Raw genomic sequence first — 19,944 nt, 5'->3', positions numbered from 1 at the left:
ATTATTACCTTTTTTAGAGCTAGTGCCCTATCCAGTGCTGTTTCCTCACTTGCCAATACAGGAATGTCATTCAGCAGGATGGATGAGAAAGAAAAGCAGCAGGCATTGGAGGAGGAACAAGTTAGACTGCAGGCACTGAAGGTATGATGAAGGTTTTTAACAAGTTCTGTTTTCCAAGATTTTTTTGTTTTTGAATACAGGTTAACATAAGAGAGGTGGGGAAGCTTACAAGGTCACGCAGAGAGGAACATCAGCTGTGTATAACATACAACTGTGCTTTGACCTGTGCTATATCAATGCAGTGGACATATCTAGAGTAACTAGGGATGTAAACAAGATTATTCTGTTGCCAGCTTAAGAGCAGCACCACCTGGATATTAGTGGGATGTACATTTTCACTGATTTCTGAACATCTGAATTGAACTATGAAGATCCATAAAGTAGGGAGATGCATCTTCCTGAGCAAAGGTCCACTGACCTGTTTCTCTGAGTGGCTCTGGAGGGTATCTAGACTGCACCTTGACTAGAAGTGGTTTACTTCTAGGTAGTTGTGGATAGCTTAAAAAATAATTATTTAAAACATCAAGTCTCACCTTGATTTTAAATTACAAATACTCTTTTTTCTCTGATTTCAATTACTCTTCTGTTTTCAGAAGAATAACTTTACAAAAGAATAGCTTTTATTTATTAAGGCCATAATTAAAACTTCTTCTTGGAAAAGATGTTTAGGACTGAATGATTAATAAATTAATAAGACTAAAATTCCAACTGTCTATCTCATCTTTCAGGAACAGCGATTAAGAGAGATTTCTGTAGTATCAAATTCCACTTCCACATCAGCATCCCCAAGCACTTTATCAGGAAAAAGTGTGAATACCACTGTAGCTGTTGACCTCTTTGCTGCACCAGCACCCACAACAAATAGGTGAGAGATACTTTGCTTTCTGAAGGAAGCAGAAATTACTGCAGTGCCCTGTTGCTCCACAATGGCTGTAAAGCACCAATCCTAGTTACTTCACATTTTGCTGATGCTTTCTTTTGGTATGTTAAATGCTAAATTATGAGGTTTTGTACCACTGTTATTGATGGGCTATTAGTGAATAAGAGAAAATGAGATTGGTGTGAGTGTTCATATAACACAAGAATACAATGCCTGTTATGTATCTTCATATCTCTCTCTCTCTCTCATTTCTTATTCAGCATGCCCAACCTTTCTAGTGATCTTTTTGATCTTCAGCCTGCATTTGTTCCAACTGTGCAGAGTACTCCAGCTATATCAACATCAGCAAGCAGTGCTTGGGGAGGTGAGCTCATACCTTAATTTGACTGTCTTAGTGATTAGTGACTTCTTAGAATACAGGAAGAAAATACAGGTTCAATACTTAATTGAATCCGCATCTTCAGCGTTAATTACTTTGCATCCAAACATTTCTGTTCTTGACAAAATATAAAATAAATAATCTGAAAGCTCTGGCAAACTTTCTTTAACATGTAGCAGTAGTGTTGATGTCCAGTAGATGGAATGAAGGAGCCCTTCAATAAAGGGTAGAAGAAGTGTAACTGAAAGTCAAAATTTAAAAATGCTGGGAAATATAAACTAAGCAAATGTAACTGAAAAGATGCTGGACTAGTATTTCCATTTCATTAAGCAAAATTTAATATACTTTTCATTTAAAAGGTACTGCTGACTTCAAAGTTCTCGTAATAAAACTGTGTATTCTAGTTTCTTGGGCACAGCATTCTCTGTACCCTCACCCATCATTCCAAAGAATGATCAGATGTCAAAGAAATGGCTCAAATGCCTAAAGAAGGCAATGTTAACACCATGGTAAATGTTGGTATTTTAATAGGTGGACTTGATACCCTTATGTGCTATTTAAAAGATAGATTATTGAAGCCAAAAATATAGTATCTAACTTCTTTGATTGATACATGTTCTGTCATTCTCCCCTTCCCATCCAATGATAATGCTAGAATTATTTTCCCTAAATAGAGAGAGCTATTAGGATTTTTATCTGAAACTAAGAATTTGTATCTAAATGAGCTGATCACAAGGTGGATATTTACAATTTGGCTTTATTTAGAAATTCTCATATTCAATCATTTCAGTCTGTTTTTCTTTTCCATTATTTGTACTCTGTATTCTTTCCTTCACTTCTGCATCTGAAAGGTCCTTTCTCGTCTTCAAATGGTTGTGTTGGTTCTCCACCTCATCTGGACATCTTTGACATGAAGCCAGTTGAAGAAGCTGTAAAATCTGCCACCCCTTTCATCAATTCTTCTTTTTCCTCCAAACAAACGGTGGAACCGTTTAGTGGTAAAAAACCAAACAAACCCCATGTAATTTATTTGCAACTGGAGATAATAATAATGCTGATAAAAGTGGGCCATGTAATTTTTTTGTGGTTTGGGCCAATTTTCACTTTTGATTAAGAAGTGAAAATGGTGCCTTAATTCCAGGTGTAGTAAATTATATGTTTCCTTAAACTTTTATTTCTATAGTTGAAATAAATTATTATTTTGTTCAGTTTGCCCAGCATAGATATCCTCAGACTTGCAGTGTTGCTGGAATTTTTGCGGATTTCTTTCAAACTGCAACCACCTTTCTCTTTCGTAATGGGGAATGCAGGAGTTACTTGGCTCTTCAAATCTGTAAAATAAAAAAATCTTTTCATAATATTTAAGATTTTTAATTTTTAAGTGCAGAATTAGTTCTTGCATCTCCTCTTCCTTTTTCTCTTTAAAACTGATCTTATTTTCTTCTCTCTTTTTACAAAGATGACTTTAGTGGTCATAAACCTACATATGCTTCTGTGTATCATCCTCTGACTGTTGATGGTAATTTCACTTTTTGGTTTTTTTTAAAAACTTTCTGGTTTCTCTGTATTTAGTGGTATTACTTCAGGGGTATATTTCATTACTCAACTCTTTTTTTTCAGGTTTCCCTCTTCATTCAGCTCCTCCAAGTACCACCTCTTCAGCAATTAATGTGGACTTTGATGCTGTTTTTGGAGGAAAATCTTCAGCACCAGAGTACAGGACTGCAAGTGGTAAAAACTGGCTTATGACTAATTTATACCCTACAGGCAACAGTTGCTTAACAATTTAGCATAATTGCTCTTGCAGTTCAAAATTTAATAACTTAATATATTTGCAAGGTGATTATGGGCCTGATAAGAGGCAATCAGTTCAGTTGTAGTTACTTGCTTTAAAATAGCTCTGACTAATTTCATGCATTGTGTAATAATGGTTTCCTCTCTTTCTGGGGGAGCGAACTTTGAACGTGGCCCACTGGATCTCCCTTAACGGGTAAGCTGGTGTTCATTTGTTTTCAGTGCTTAGGACTTCACTGTTTTCTCTTGCTACATGATAATGAGTTCCCTCAGACTCCATTGAGAGGCATTGTACTTGCAGAAATGCAAAACTAGGTGTGTGTGTGTGTGTGTGTGTTGCTTGAAGAATATCTGAGTTACAGTCCTGGTCTTCTGTATAGTAAAGGAGCTCTTGTGTACGCTCAGGATACTGGCAGTATCATGAAAGTACCACTGTATTGAAACTAACTTTAACAACCCCACTTCTTCTGCAGTTTTAGAGGAGATTCATCTTATTTTGAAAATTACATTAGTGTCTGTTGAAGTACAGTTAAAGATTTTACTGGATTAGTAGCTACAATATAGTATTTCATAAAAAACTAAGAGGTTAAATTCTGCTTCCATCCAAGTCTTAGACACTTCCAGCATATTGAACCTCCACATAAAACTACTCAAATTACTTAGTGTTCTGTAAAGAAAATATCTCCCTGGATTATGGATGTCTTTTTTTAAATGCAGTGTAACCATTTTGTTAACAGTTGCTTTTGTGCTCTTGGTTTAGCTTTTACCTTTCTAGATGATGTGTTGCAACCCACAGTACCACCACAAAATCAAAGAGCCAATGTAGCCAGCCAGCAAAGTGGAAAAATTTTGGCAAATGACCTCGATTCTTCACTTGCTAATCTAGTAGGAAGTAAGTGTGAATCTTTTAAAATTAACTTTCTTATTTGTTACTGAAAGCAAAACAAGCTTTTCCCCTCCAGAATTAAAAATGCTTAAGGATTTTGTCTGTTTCTTTTCCCCCACAGATCTTGGCTTTGGAGGAACTCCATCCAAAAAGTAAGGGCATATATGTTTTTAGAGTGTTCTCACATGACTGTTTGGTAGTCTCTGGCACAGTTGACCAGCACTAACATGGGAAGAGTCTCAGCTCTTGAAATAATCTGAAATAATCAAGAACCACATTGAAACAGTACGTTTGTAGTCAGTCACAATAACACAGTCAACCTCAACTTTTGAAGTAGTTCACTTCAGTTTTGCAATTGTTGTATTTTTACTGAAGCATCGTGAAAGATCTTGCAGTTGCATCAAACTCCAGTTAACCATTGTGCTGTACAGTGCAGTAATGATAGTTTACTTTTAACACAATCAGAACCCCCCAGACTTCACACTTACTGGAGCAGAGATACATAAGTAGTTACTGAAGTCCTGAGTGTTTCTCCCACCCATAGATTCAGCCATGTACATGTATTTAAGCATGTTTTGTTTTCCTGTTATGTTATTGTTACTCTTGCTGTTGTTGTTGTTACTCTTGCTGTTGCCCCCCTGTAAAAACTAATACCACAATTTCATTTTTAGGTCAGACATGCAGTGGTCCCAGCCTACAGAGAAAAAACTTACTGGTGGAACTAACTGGCAAGCAAAAACAAGCACATCGACCACATGGAACCCGACTCCCCTACCCACCATTCCACACATGGTAATTTCTGTACTATGAAATCACACTTCATTCTAGCAAATGTTGCTTCTCTGCTCGAAATAACTTAAAAAGAACAGCCAAGGCATTTGGGACAAGACTGGTAGCAGGGGGGAAAATGCTGTTAGGATCATGGAATCATGCAGAATGACATAGGGATTTTAGTATGCTTTATTTCCCTTCATTGTAAAGCTTGTCCATTAAAGATTTATGTCTCAAGTGAAAGGCTGATTACCTGTCTCAGTTCATAAATTCTTTTTGGATTGAAAAAGATTGTCCCAATCCAGAAAATTCCTGATGTGCATGTTTGAGATGCTCCCGCTCCCCTTCCCAGGCACATGTGCACAAATACACATCCTAAGAATGTGTTTTAGGGGAAAACTGCTGTTCCTTCCAGTTTTTGCTCCTTTTTCAGTTTTATCACATGAAATACTGCTGCAACCCCTGTAAGGCACCTTAATCCTCAGGTCAAACAGCACTTTGGACTTTTGATAATGCTCAAGAGCAGCTTCGTATTTTTAACACAGTCCAAAATGCTAAGTGGATCCTTTACAGTTATTTAAATGAAGAGTTTTCATTTCTTAGAGGGATACTTGTAGGCAGCTGACTTTTCTTGTGCTTTTAGAAGAGATTTTTCGAGTATCTTGTATTCATACAAATACAAACTTCTGAAATATAGCTGCCTTAGAGGGAAGTAGAATGTTCATCTCAGTTATATGTACAACTTAGGGTAATTACTACATTTGCTATGAATTTTGGACTGCTGTCTGACTGCATTTTGCAATAAGAATAGCTAACCTCTAATCCCTATTTTCCTTGTCTTACATGACTGTGCTCATTCAGAATTAGCAAAGTTGAGTAGAATATTACATCCAGTTTTGGACTCAAAAATGAGACTAAAAAATGTAGATGAGAGGGTATCTCAATTGTATGGCACTTTCATGTAAGATTTTTTGAGACCACACCATCTCTTTAACCCCTCTTGATGCTCTAGAACATGTTGTTAGAGTGCTGATGCACTGTGGATTTGGGATTTGTGGTTTTATTTCATGTGTTCATGTCTATTACTTTCTGGTCTAAGCATTTGAGTGTTTTGTGCCAGATGTCTGCTCAGGCATTTACATGGAACTCCAGCAATTGATGGTGCACAGGTCTAGCCCAGCTATGAGCACCTTTAGAATCTGTGTCCCAGTACTGAAAAACTCTCCCTGTCATGGCTTGGCCTGTGGCATTCAGGGTACTAACCCTCCAATTCATGTATCACCTGCTTACTATTCCATAGCCCAGTGTTTTGTTTATCACTCAATTTCCAGCATAATTAGCACTGTTTAACAAAGTGTGGCAATATGAAGAGCATGCATCGCTGTGCCTGCGAACATAACCTGATACAAGGCTTAAGATGCTCTTCATTCTTCTTCTTCCATATTGTGATACGTTGCAGACATGAGATCTTGGTATGGAGCAACATTCATGTGACTAAACATCTGTTGCTATTTGCTTTTTAAGCGAAATGGTCACTGCCTTCCTTGTGTTTTTACTATGCCCTTCTCACACATAGTGGGAGGAAGAAGGAATGTTTCATGCTGTGTCCTCTAAAAGCTTCTCACACACGTGCTTGTGCAAGGAATATACTCACATCTGGCTAGGTGTAGTAAAACTTCTAATTTTTCTGTAAGTCATATTAGTGATAGCTTTCTAAGCATAGTTGCTGATGTTACTGCTCTTGCACTTTTTTTCCTCCCACTTTGATTGTTTTAATACGTGAGTTGAGCATAGCTACAGACTGTTATGGTACTGGACGTGAATCCATCCCTTGGTTAGAATTTTCAGTTTGAATACCTATTAAATAATTTTCTGTCTTATCCTTTTGCTGTGCCAGAATGGAGTACACTATCCTGGATATGTAAGTCGATTTCTTGTAAATATGTTGGTTATTTCAAGTACTGAAAAATGTCTTTTTCAAAGTTTTATATATAGTGCTAGTATGCATGAGCTTCTCTAAAATATATCAACATTTTCTTGATTGAAGGTACCTGCTCCTATCACATACCCATTGACCACACCTCAAGTGCCTGTATATGGAATGGTAAGAAATGTGATTGTTTTATATTCCTGAAAACTGTTTTCTTCTCTAGTGAGTTCCATGGCATGCATTATTATGTACAAACCATTCTGTAACTTCAGTATATTGATAATACTGTTTGAAACCTTGCATTGAAAGAGATTACTCTAAATTTTATATAGCAGGTTTTTTAAAAGCTTTGACTTTACTCTGTGTGTGTGTGTCTATATGCTTATTTTCTACTATAATTAAATGCAAAAAAAAGAAGTATCTTGTGGAATTAGTTTGAATTTTATATACTTGTCTTGTGGGGGTTTTGTTTTTCTAACAGGTACCTCCTCAGGTTGGAGCTGCTCCTTTGATGGCACCCCAGTCAATGATGTATACACAGCCTGGTCTAAGGCCAACAAATCCTTTTGCACCTGTTTCTGAAACTCAGGTGAACGGTGTTCTTTAACCTTGTGATGACTTTGAAACTTTAGTCTTGGTAAAAGCAACCAAATGCTTCATGAAGAGCTGCTGGTGTAATTCTGTGAAAGTGAGGGGTTCCTCAGCAGCTTTTGATGGTCAGGAGACAAATTCAGATATGACATCATACAATTGCAGGAAGCAAGGAAGAAATTAAAAATGAGAGATTTAGTGGTATATCTCTCACTGTGTCAGTATTAAGAAATTGGGAGTGGTGAAGATATGTAGGTTTCAGACTTCCTGTGACATGAGCTGGATACTTGGTTTAGTCATACTGACTAGAGCAGTGTTGAAAGCTTCCTGAAGGATCAAGGGATGGGGGAGTGAAAAAGGCTTGGACAGAGGTCATTGAAGCTGGAGAAACTGTGTACTCCTGTCATCCAAATATGTTAGTCTTAATGTCTCTTGGGGGTGTTTTAAAGTGCCAAAGCCTCCAGACTTAACTTGTAAGTAACGAGGCAGTCGAATAGATTCATAATTCTGAAACAGAGAAACCCTGTGTTATTTAAGTGGCATTAATATGTTATCTCTGCTTCACAGATACAGTTTATGTAGAGCCACCAAAGCAACAAGATGTGAGAACAACCAAATACTGGTAAAAAAATGAAAAGACTGAATTTCAATCTTTCCATGATGTATTCCTGAACAGGGCAACTGTTTTTTCCCCTGTATAATACAATATTATTTTGAATTGCGATGCTTTAGAGATTCTTGTTTATAACAGTCACTGCAGTGTGAAGTCATGTTTGTTCCCTGGTTTTTATTATTTTTTTTAAACTGCTCAGCAGAAAACTGTATTTTTGAGATTGACTCAGAAGGTGCAAGCTGGATTATCATCTTCAAAGCCGAAGAGAAGGTTACATGATTGCTCTACAACCTTAATCATCAGTGGATGACCTTGGGAATTGACTGAGATGTCAAAGCTATTTATTTTCTCCATAAATTCTGTGGCTGTTGTAACCAAGACACAACACAAATCAAGTTGAGCAATAAAATTTTTATGTGCTCTAATAAATACTCCGACAGAGCAATGCTTGCATTATCATAAGGCCAATGTTGTGTGAGATCAGACAGCTTTTTCACATTAGAATAGCTTATAGTAATTTGCAAACTTTATAATGTGAGTTTGAAATGCTGTGAATCAACAAGACACATACTTATTACATATATATATATATATAGTAAAAATAACAAATTGCTCCATTGGTATATCAGTGTTACAGGGGGAGTTAAAAGAGCCGGGCTCTGATGTGGGCTGCAAGTCTGTGATGGAGGAGGGGACAAGTGTGTGACAGAACAGCACGTGCAGCCTGCAACAGGTGACAGGAGCTGCACTTCCACCAGGTACCTTCTCTGCAGGTGGCATCTTTAATCCTTCAAGGAAGAGTAGCTTTGGGAGCCAGTGCCTGTAGGTGTCCCCAGCCTCAGCACATGGGAGCAATCTCAAAATCCTGTTGCCAACTGCAGTCGAGACAAGAGATCCAGTTCTTCTTTTTAAAGTCCATTAGGTTAAAAGACTCAAACCTTGCAGTCATGCTGACACTTGTGAACTGGCAACTATATGGAAATTACCCGACTGTAGAAAATAGCTTGTGCTGCTTTTTTGAAATAAGAACCTAGTTGTAAACCATATAAAAGTAATTATTTTTAAATGTGTAAATATGTGCAAACTTTTAGATAATCGTTTCTTTGATGCTGCAGTAATCTTTTTCTTCTGTAGTAATTTCAAGGTTCAAATGCTACGTTAAGAAATCCAGACTCTTTTTGAGAGGAAAATCTTTTAAATCAACTAATTTATGAGGTATTGCTGTTCACAATGGGTCAGATGTGTACAGACTTCTGGCACATCTTTTGTATTTAAGAATCTTCCTCCAGAACTGAAATTGGCTATGAAAATGCCTTATCTTGTATTTTTCACTGTCTGATAAAAAGCGATAGCATTAAAAAAACCCAGTAGTTATAATAAGTAGATGGAACTGGGAACAACCTTTCCTCCAGAAGTTTCATGGCAGAACACAATGAAAAGCTCTCCCATAAAATTACTTCTAATGATTAATATTAAAGCTGAGTTTTCAAAAAATGAGTAGTTTTCTGTTGTTACAGTAAATAGACCTCCAGAGTAGTAAGTCTTTTATCTTTTGGAGAGTCTGTAATTGCAGAAATGCCTCTGACTCTGACCACAAATGCAGGTAGGCCTGAGAATCTTGTCAAACTCTCTGGTAGAGAACTTCTAAATTACAGCATATTCCTCAAAGTGGGAACATGCCTTCTCTTTTTCCCAATGCTTAATTCTGTCCAAAGAGTGCAAAAGCAGTATCTCTTAACCCTATGGAAATATTTTTGCCAAATGAAGTAACATAAAAGAAGCAAAATAAAACTCCACTCCCCGACCCTTGGAATCTGTAACTGCTGATTTCTTGGGAAATGTAACCTTGCAGAAATTTAAAACTCAGAGTTCCTTGATTTTAAAAGAATTTGGACCAGTACATGGCAATTTAATGTTCAAGTTTGAATTACAAAGGGCTTCAAGCTTTAAACCACCTTTGCTGGGTTGAACAACTGTACCATTTTAAGCCAATGAGTTCTTCAGTGCCTATAGTTGCCCTCCACATGACGAGGGAATAGATGCCATTTAGAGTAAGTCATTGTGTTGAGGGGACTGTTCATTTAAGAAGTAGTTGAATTCCATTGATTTATTCAGCAATGCAAAGTCTTGTGTTCAGATTAGACCAGTACCTGTAGTTATAAATGTCTGGGCATTAGTGACAGAGGTGAGAGCGCTACAAGCAGGCAGTTCCATGCACTGTAAGCTGTTAGGTCTCCTTCATACTGAGTTGTATAAGTAATAATTAATTATTTTAATAAAATATACAAATAAATGCCTGGCAAGCAGTATATATTTGTTATAACTTTATTGCAGAGCATTCTGAATATCTGGAATGTACTTGGCTCAGAAATGGATTTAGTACTAGGTAATAGTTTGCACTACTTCTGATTTGCTCTGGATCTTTTTAATGGTTCTTTGGTTAACTTTCTTGTAGCAAAGCTGTCTGATACCAGTTTATTTAGTATTAAAAAAGGAGAAACAGCCACAAAGTACATTCTGAAAACTTTATAACCTACCTTCTTTTTAGTCTCCTTCACAATGTTTGATACTTTGAAACACAGCATTCACTTTGATCCCTGTGAAGCAAAGGTTGCTTCTCTCTGCGCAGGAGTGCACAGGACTGGGTTTTGCCAACCTCTTCCTCAGGCACATATTGGAATGCATAAAATGGCAGAGTGTATGTTTCAATAACATAATTCATACGTAAGAAGTGAAAACCAAGGACTTGGGATGCTGTCAAGGCTTTTATGGTTCAGAAAAAAACACCCAACACTTTGAAGACCAAGGTTGTTCTTGAAGGGTGACTGTAACAGGCCAAGGAGCTGCAAATAGAAGTTATGATGAGTAAAACAATGAAGAGAGATGTATAGAAATGTGACTTTTCTTCCAGTTTGTTTGGTCAGAATCACATTGTGAACACTTCAGAAAGCAGGTAACTAAGATGTCTCTCCATGTCTGCCTGAACAAGGAGGAAGACTCAAAGTACTCCGTGGGCTTTGCATTATTGTGCTGTAGTGGGTCATTTGAGCCACACTGGTGGGAGTTGGTGCTGCTACAGGCAGGCTGTCCATCATGGGATGCAACATAGGGTAACTTCTGGGGCAATTGGGAAAGGTGGATTGTGTGAGTTCTCTTGGACTTGAACGTGTATCTCCTTTTAAATAACTGGGGTTTTCTATTGTTCTCTAGATATAGTTTGACTTTGTCTCCAAGAAGTTACTGATTTTTTTTTTTTTTATAAAAAATAATAATTTTGGACATGTGTACTAGAGAAATCTCAGTTCTGTGCCCAGTGGTGGAATATTTGTAGGTAAAAATAACAAATGGACTTTCGGTTTAGAAAAACCAACAACAACAACAAACAACAGCAAAAACCACACATACAAAAGTAACAACAACAAAACTTCTGACTGCCAGATTGAATACAGGGTGTATTCCCAGCTGGGTTTTTTGATGTGTGGCAGGGAGGGGGGGGGGTTTACAATTAGAATAGTAATGCACTGTGGATCGGTGCTTAATTTGTACATAAAAAGGAAAACTTTTTGTTTTGGGTAGTTTGTATTGTAAGGACAGCATCTAAAGGCACTGTGTATCAGTCATCTATTTCCATTTAAAAGATTATATTTTTGAGCAATGGAAACTGTACATGTTATCATTTATACATTACTGATAGGTAGGAATAGAGAAAACCTGTTGCTATGACTCTGAAGATGTATCTGACTTGTCATAGATCTGTACATCGCTGCATCACTACCTTATACAAATTCTCATGCTCATTTAGTTAAGGAGATTGTAGTAACTGGTACAGTTACAACAGGAATTGTAACGTCAAAACTTTCAGTATATCTCAAATGTGTATCCTTGTAGTTAAGTTTAATCCTTTACCAAATGTTTGGCTGGAATTTCATCTTGGAGCAATGACACAATCGGTGCTGGAACAGATTTCCCTCACTCCAACCCACACTTTATTTATTTGATAGGTCTTGTTTTGTATGTTATGTTTTCCCCCATGACAGGTTTGTGCCTTTTATTGGATATTTATTTAAAAGGAGCGATAATTTAGGTTGCTTTTTTTCAGATGTATTCTTGTACAGCTGTTCCTTTATGTGAGTTCCTTCGTTTTATAAGAATACAGAATGTGTGGAATATACTAGCCACAAACTGGAAAAAAATTTTGAGGGTTTATGTTCTATGAATAATTTTTTTAAAACTAAGCCTAAGCACAAGACTGGCTGTGTTGATATTTTAATTGTGGAACTTCACAATTTGTTAATACGCAAATTGTTTGTTTTTTAAAAACTGCTCATATCCAATTATTTGATGAAACAAGTTTTGGAAAAAAATAAACTTTGGCACATGCAAGATGTGTGTATGTGATTATTTTTCCATATGTTCGAGGGCTTAAGGCTATAATGCTGATAATGGCTGAATTAGGGTGTTTGAGTGCCTCGTTATGCCTCTGCATTTACATAGAAGAGAAGGCTCCAGGGAGAACTTAGAGCCACTTCCATTGCCCACAGGGGCTCCAAGAGAGCTGGAGAGGGACTTGGGCCAGGGTCCTGGAATAATGGGACACAGCAGAATGGCTTTAAACTGACAGAGAGCAGGGTTAGATTAGATATTGGGAAGAAACTCTTCCATGTGAGGATGGTGAGGCCTTGGCACAGGTTGCCCAGAGAAGCTGTGGATGCCCCATCCCTGGAAGTGTTCCAGGCCAGGTTGGATGTGGCCTGGAGCAACCTGGTCTAGGGGAAAGTGTAGGCACCTAAAGAGTAGGACCTGCACAGGGTGACCTCAGGGTCTCCCCTGGGGTGCCTTGACCACCACCAAGTTAAATGTTTGGCTTTCTCACCATTTCATACCCTGAAAGTCACGACAGCAGAGGAAGTGTAAAGGTTGTTTTCATAGCTCTGTGTGTTACCCTGTAAGAAGTCTCAATACCAAAAAGCAGCAGCCTTAAAGACCGGTATTTTTAATAGTTATATTTTTGTTTCTGGAGGTTGCAGAGGTTTCAGTTGGGAGCTTGGGCTCGTTAATAGTTCATTCCTGTTGTGTGACAGCTCTGTGTCAGTGCTGAAGGCCCGGAATCCACTGAACTGCAAGACCCTCATCCAGATCCATCCTCTACTCCTCCTGCTCCCTCTCCGCGCCTTCCCCGGCCCCGCCCCCTATCCCAGCTGGCCAATGGGCGCCGACCTTTGGGGAGCGCGGCCCCGCCCACCCCGCGCGCTGACGCCGCGCGCCCCTCCAAGACCGGCATCCAATGGGCGGCGGCGCGTGCGGCGCCGACGTGATGACGTTTGATCCGTCGCGTGCCGGCGCGGGGCGCGCGCGCAGCGTCGGTTCCCCAAGATGGCGGCGGCCGGAGGCGGCGAGGCGGCGGCGCAGGGCGGGCGGCGCGGCCCGCTCGGCATCCCCGAGGCGGCCTTCGTGGTGAGCGGGGACGGGCACCGGGCAGCCCCGGGGCGGCCGGGGGGCGGGGGCTGAGCACCACCAGCCGGCCCCGGCCCCGTGAGGCGGCACCTCGGCAGGGTCGCGGCCTGGCGGGCGGGCGGTGCCCCCTCATGGCCTCAGCCCTGGGCATTTTCCTGTTTGCTCCCGGCCTGGTGGTGTTAAGCATTAATGCACTTTACAGGAAACTCGACCCCCGCGTTAGGTGTTACCGTGTGTTTGCACGGCCCGGCTCAGGGCGGTGAGGGGCCACCCTGTCACTATGCCCCGGTCCCTCCTCACCGGGCACGCCGGGCCCCCCCTGTGCCACCTCGGGCAGTGCGTGCTCCAGGCACCTTCCCCGCATCTGCCTCCCAGAGTCCCAGGTGTGACTGCTGAGCAGATCCATCCTTCAGAAGGGACCATGTGTCCTTCTTGAAAACTAACAAATGTGTATCTTTCGGGAAACAGGCAGAATTTGTTTATCCAACTCTAAAAACTGATGTACCAAGCATTTGATCTCTTGACTGGCTGAAAAGGAGGAATCAGAGGAATCATTGGCTTATGCAGTGATACAATCTCACAATTGTCTGCTGTTTGTGTTCTGCTGCGAGTAGGCTCTTGGTGCACCATCCTGATTGCTTCTTTATCTCATCTGATCAATAAGTATTGATCAGGGTGGCCGTCCCTGGCTGCCCTGGTGCCCTAGAAGTGTTGAGGTCTGTTCATTGTGCTGCTTTGTTACTGAGATGTTCTTGGACTTTGAAAATCTGCAGTTCTCAGATCTCTTATATCTTTGCCAGAGCTGTTTGGACTGATCAGATCCGACTGCTTTTATAGAAATACGTGGGTTTGACCTGCATTTTGGTTTTCCAGGTGTAATGCTTTTCCTTCCCAGGCACGGGGCCTCACCAGACACAGGGTACAGGACACTTGGTTTCAGTGCATCCAGGTTCTCCCTTTCCTTTAAGGTTTTTCAGCAGTCATTGAGCTCTGGCAAATCCTACTGGGCTGTAAAACAATTACTGCTTGCAGCAAACTTCCTTACAGCCCTTGTGGGACCGACAGACACAAGTGGAAGGGAAGGGCTGTGTCTTCAGCTGCCCTGTGAGACCTCACTGATCATGACAGAGGAGAACATGTGCTCTGTGCTGGCTCTGCAGTGGAGGTGCCACCCTGGCAGGAAACAGGAGTTAACCAAACACTTTGAGGGCACGTGTCCCATCCCTCATTCTGTGCTGGTGGCTGTTGTTGGAGCTGCTGTGTTTGGTTCCGTGTTGTTTCCTTTTCTTTTTCTTCAGAACAGAGGTTTCTTTTCAAAAACATTATATCCTGTCATGATGATAAAAACTTTCTGATCATTTGCTTGACATTTCCCCCAGCACACGCTGCATGGGCAGCCTGACTGTGCATCTTGTCTTCAGAGGTGTTTTCTGTGAGTGTCTTGGTTCCGTAGAGGCTCTTCAAACAGTTTATGGCTGATGTCTTGTCTGAGCCATTGATCTGTGAATTCTTGTGCCTCTCCAGGTTTCAAGTGACGTTAAGCCCTGACTCAGTGTTTTACTGGAGTCTTAAGAAACACTCCAGATAGAATTTCCAGCTCTGGTGGGTTTGAGCTGTAGCCCAGATGTTTCCAAACAAAAAGCCTCCTTTGTTCTGCCTTCTTCAGCAGGGGTGAGGATGCAGATCTGCAAACACGTGTCTCTTGTCTGTTCCCTGCACATGCCCACAGGTGCTGACAGCTCTGCAGAGGCAGTGCCTGCAGTGCTCTATTTGGGTCATCCCTCAGAAGATAACCATAGGCATGAGTGGGAATGTGCTTCCTGCTGCACTTCAAGGCTTTCACAAAGCATTCCTGTGCCTTGGCTTGACATTTGCAAAGATTGTGTTATAGCTACAGTACAAAACATGGTGTTTTGCCAGTGAATTTTCTTCCTAAAAAGATGGAGATGAGTTTTGGCAGGTCCTTGCAGAACCTGTAAGGTGATTCTGCAGTTGAGGTGCTGCAGGATACATGACAAAGCAGGGAGCCTGATGGCATTGACACCCAGCTGTGCCTCAGAGCTGTCCTGTCCAGGCTCAGCCTTGCAGGGGGGAGGTGGGTCCAAAGCCTTGGAAGCCCCAGCTGGAAAACCTGGGGGGTAGATCTGAGTCCACCTTGGATGGGGCATTATGCAGTGGGAGGAGATCACCAGTCTGCAGGGGGCCTGGATCCACTTCCCAGCATCTTTGTTCATGGGGATGTGGGTTCTGTCTGTGCACACGGACTGAGCTGGGGCAGAGGGGGGTGCCAGGCAGGGGGCTGAGCCCACCTGCCTTTGCTTTCTGCCTTGGGTGATTCAAACCAGCAGAGTCACTTCCATGAGAAGGAGTTTCATTTCACATCCTCAGGCCTCACTTCTGTGACCCTTGCTTTCTTTGTTGGAAGTTTTCTCCAAGCTTTATCAGGAGCAGGAATGCTTCCTGGGCTGTTGGGGGGGGTAGCTCGAGGCATTCCTTGGGCAGTCACGGATGTGGTCTCTCAAGGTCAGATCTGCCACCTGGGCCATGCTGTCTGCTGCAGTCTGTGATGGAGTTTGTGTTTCTGCTGCAGATTTCCTTAATGATAAGGAAGGTGAGGACTTCTACCAGACTCAGTAATTTCACAGTGAGTTTCTTTAGCCAACAGTGACTCCAACTCCAACTTTAGGAGTCTTAGTGAGGGGAAGCAGCTCCATATCTGGTATTGCTTTGGTAAGGTATTTCAGTCTTTTTCTGATGTGAAACTTCTCCAATGGAGACAATGAGTTCAAAAGGAGAAGCTGAACAGGCCTGTGGTAGGACTTCCATGGGGTTTTACTGAGCTCTGTAGACAAATAAGGGCAGAGTTACTGCAGTGGGTGAGTGGGGTCATCTTGAAATGTACACGGGTGAATGTTGGCAGGCCAGAAACACTCTGGCCTGATGCACCTTCCAGAGGCTGGGAACATTGTCCCAGGCACATGAACTGCTTCCTGGGAGCCTGAAGGAGCTGCATGCCAAGGTCAGCATCCTTGGCAGGCTCAGGCCTGTCTTCTCTGGCAGCTTTTCCAGCTAATGGTAGGACTGGCTGGAGTTGTTCCGTGGCTTCCTGCTGTCTATAGAGGGAGCTTCTGGAGCCAAGCTGTTCACTGTCACAGCACCTGCCTGAGCAGATACCCCAGTTTCTCCTCTTTGTGTCTTTCTCTGTCACAACATTCTTGATCAGGCCTTGATTCTTTTCCTTCTTCAGTTTTATCCTAAATAGCTTGTAATCTGATTAGCCACGGAGAAGCATTATCCTGCCTTACAGGTAGGAAACCCAGGTTTAGCTGTGCTCCCAGGATACCCATCCCTGTTAGGTGTCATTTGACATTGGCCAGGACTGAAAGCACCACTAACCAGGTACCAGCAAATACAGTTATGAAATTATCCTTAGTTCCCTACCAAAAAAGGAGGGTAGGGGGAAATGTAAAGGTGGCTAAGAAAGAAAACTAAATGATTGTGTACTCCACTCCAGAAAAGAAGTTGTCTGTATAAAACCCCCCTAGATGTAGCTGCAGTAAGATGATAACATGTCTGTGTCTAGGATTTCTGTAAAAGTCTTCTAACACTGAGGGTTTCTTTCTCCCCTTAAAGGAAGATGTAGATTCTTTTATGAAACAGCCTGGAAATGAGACAGCAGATGTAGTTCTTAAGAAGTTGGATGAGCAGTATCAGAAGTATAAATTTTTGGAACTTAATCTTGCTCAAAAGAAAAGGAGGTAAGTCATAATTTTTGCAGATTTGGGAAATGTTTAGCACAGTTCTGTTTTTTTTTTTTAATAAATCTAGTTTTTATGCAATATCCCAAGAAATAAAAAATTGATGATAGGAGAGCTAATATTTATAGTACTTTTGGGAAAGCCCAGCTTTTTTCTTCCCTCTTCCTGAAAATTACATGTAAAAGAATTAAGTGTTGCTGAATAGGTCCTTAGCCCTAAGGCCAAAAAGGACTGTTGTGTCTCTTGGTTTTGGCAGCCTGGTGTAAATGAGAATATGTTTTTATCCAGTGTTTACTGTGCCAAGCCTGTAACTATTGGTTAAGTAACCTCCTCTCCCTCCGGTAGCTTCAGGCTTGATCTGAAGCTAGGTGAGAAACAAATTGTAATTTAAAGGCTAAAATCAAAGCTTTAAGTAATATTCTCTTTAGATGAAGCTCCTTTCCTGGACAGATATCCCCAGGATCTCACCTGGAGCCCAGCTCTGGCAGTCACTGCTGTTGGAGCCCGTGGGTGGCTGGGAAGGCCGTGGGATCCGGTGCCTCTGCTGGTGCTGTCAGGAGGGGGATGCCCTCAGCTCTGGAGGGCTTTGCTTGGGGCAGTGCTCAGTGCTGTGGCTCTCAGCTCCCTGTCAGAATAGTCTGTGAGCCTCAGAAGTAACACACTTGTGTTGTTTTACCTACAGCAGTTTCTGTCTCTGCTTCTGCTGAGGTTTCCCTCTCTTTCGAGGAGATTACAAATCTGCAAAAATGTGCCATTTTAGTTAACAGGTGTCTGTTACTGTTACTGTGTGTTGTTGCAGTCTGAAAGGTGAATGGGTTGCTGTGCTTTGGAAGCCAGCAAACCTCAGTGTGGTGGGAGGCAGGTGAAGCTGGAGCTGAGCTGCCTTTCCATGCTATGTCATTCAAACCTGCATTTGTAAGCCTGTTAAGATTTTCAAGTTTTAAAAGGGAGGTTGGATTGTATAATAAAACTGATCACTTGTTTAGGAAACTCTGTGTCTCTGTAAAATAATAAATCATGACTGTTGTTAATTCACAGGCTAAAAAGTCAGATTCCTGAAATTAAACAGACATTAGAAATTTTAAAACACATGCAGAAGAAAAAGGTAAACTATTTTGAATATCTAATGAGTATGAGAAAAGCTAACTACCTTTCCACCCTAACAGAACACATTGCAAGAAATGTTTTGGAGAGCACACTTAATATGCCTTAATAAATAACAGAATTGTTTTTAAAGGTATGTAGTACTTTTTGAAAGCTAGTTCAAAAAAAGTTAATGTTTGTAATGAGACTTCACTTTTAATAGTGTATAGATTGCAGCTAAGCTTTGACTTCATCTCCATTCTTTATAAAGATTTCTATGTTGTTTTTAAATATATCTTTTTTAAATGCATTATTCTTGGAGCTAATTTTAATGTTGAATTACAGTTATATAGCATTCCACCCAAGTTAATACTGTATCAATGGCAAAAGCAGATAAGTGTGCTCTTTACTGTAACTTTTATATCTTTGACATAAGTTTCCAGTGAAAATAGCAACTGTAAGTTTTATCATTTGTCTTAAGGATTCCACACAACCAATGGAAACCAGATTTTTATTGGCAGATAATCTCTACTGCAAAGCTTCAGTTCCTCCTACAGATAAAGTTTGTTTGTGGTTGGGGGTAAGTAAAATGGAACTTTCTCTGAAACTGCTTAAATAACTTTTAGAAAGCTTGTAAAAGGAAGTTTTGGTTGCTGTCTCCCCGTGGCTGTGGGCACCATTCTGTTCAGGGGTGCGTGGCAGAGCCGTGCCCTGGCAGCAGAGCACATCTAACAAGACAACTTCAGTGTGCTAGTAAAAGTTTCATGTTCTGTTTTATTTAGTGCCTGAACAGTAAGACTTCAGAGAATTGCCATTTTGCTGGATTGTTCTTTCCAAAAACTTTGTTTATGTTTTCCTTACCACTTCCATCACTTTTTGGTTCAAGTTAGCATCCCACATTGCTTGAGCTGGGAATGTGCCCAGCAAAATAACTTAGTTTGGCAAGTAGCTTCCCATCTTCTCTGTAGTATTCCTATTTAGCATCTTGCTTTCCCTTTTCATGCACCTTTTTAGGGAAAGGTGGGATTTCCATTGCTCACAGGTACCTGCCAGCATTTAGAGTGGAATTTGTGCTAAAGCCAGGTGGGATCAGTGCTCACACCCCAGATTTCTAAGGTCTTAAGGAATATCACTTTGGGGTATTTTGTATTTAGAGGCTTCCTGATATGTGGAGATAACCTGCTGATGCTTATTTTGAGACTTTTAAATCACAGATGTTCCTAAATCCTAGTGTTGGCTGCCAAACAAATCCCTTGGTTAGCACAGAAACATTGTTTACACACATGAAGCATCCAGACTAATTGGACAGTTGCTCCCAACTTGTCCCACTTCTATCATAAAAAGAGAAGATTTTTGTGATACCTCATTTCAGGAGACTGTCTTCAGAATTCACAAACACTGGCTTTCATGGAGCATCCCAGGTTTATTTCATAACATCAGAGAAAGTTCATCCTATTGACAGTTCACATTGAAAAGCAATAATGAAGTGTCTCAAGCAGTTACTCTCTATAGGTGTTCTTGGCCTTCTGCCTTTCTCCTCCCTGATGCTTACAGTCTCTGTGTTGGGCTGTGTCTGTCACTGTTACTGGGGCAGCTCTACCTTCCACTTACTTTGGACAAGAAAGGCTTATCCAGCTCTGGCAGCTCTGCATAGCCTTCCCTGGAATCCTGTCAGTCCCAGCACACAGCTCTGCTCAGGGCACAGTTCTTGAATGGGACAAAGCTTCAGTGGTGCATCTTCACCT

The 19,944-nt window shown here is 41.0% G+C and overlaps 1 protein-coding gene across 8 annotated transcripts in view; it reads left to right on the top strand.

Moving 5' to 3' along the window:
* The window catches only part of VBP1 (VHL binding protein 1), a 41,484-nt gene that overhangs the window by 18,730 nt on the left and 2,810 nt on the right, over positions 1-19,944 (top strand). For 2 of the 8 annotated variants that reach the window (XM_051789795.1, XM_051789813.1), the window contains 12 exons: positions 18-141; positions 789-925; positions 1,201-1,304; positions 2,171-2,317; positions 2,779-2,838; positions 2,940-3,050; positions 3,889-4,005; positions 4,121-4,151; positions 4,671-4,791; positions 6,818-6,874; positions 7,182-7,289; positions 7,859-12,287. In XM_051789795.1, coding sequence (XP_051645755.1) covers positions 18-141; positions 789-925; positions 1,201-1,304; positions 2,171-2,317; positions 2,779-2,838; positions 2,940-3,050; positions 3,889-4,005; positions 4,121-4,151; positions 4,671-4,791; positions 6,818-6,874; positions 7,182-7,289; positions 7,859-7,873 — 1,132 coding nt within the window. In that variant the 3' untranslated portion in view covers positions 7,874-12,287. Of the gene's footprint in view, positions 1-17; positions 142-788; positions 926-1,200; positions 1,305-2,170; positions 2,318-2,778; positions 2,839-2,939; positions 3,051-3,888; positions 4,006-4,120; positions 4,152-4,670; positions 4,792-6,817; positions 6,875-7,181; positions 7,290-7,858; positions 12,288-13,205; positions 13,359-16,991; positions 17,117-18,154; positions 18,222-18,680; positions 18,780-19,944 lie in introns of those variants that run through there. The other 6 variants (XM_051789847.1, XM_051789810.1, XM_051789805.1 and 3 more) reach the window with 6 other exon arrangements.

Source organism: Manacus candei, unplaced genomic scaffold (genome assembly GCF_025592945.1).
Source record: "Manacus candei isolate 608988 ecotype Guabito, Panama unplaced genomic scaffold, ASM2559294v1 h1tg000003l, whole genome shotgun sequence".
NCBI lineage: Eukaryota > Metazoa > Chordata > Aves > Passeriformes > Pipridae > Manacus > Manacus candei.
This window is presented reverse-complemented; position numbering and strand designations above follow the sequence as displayed.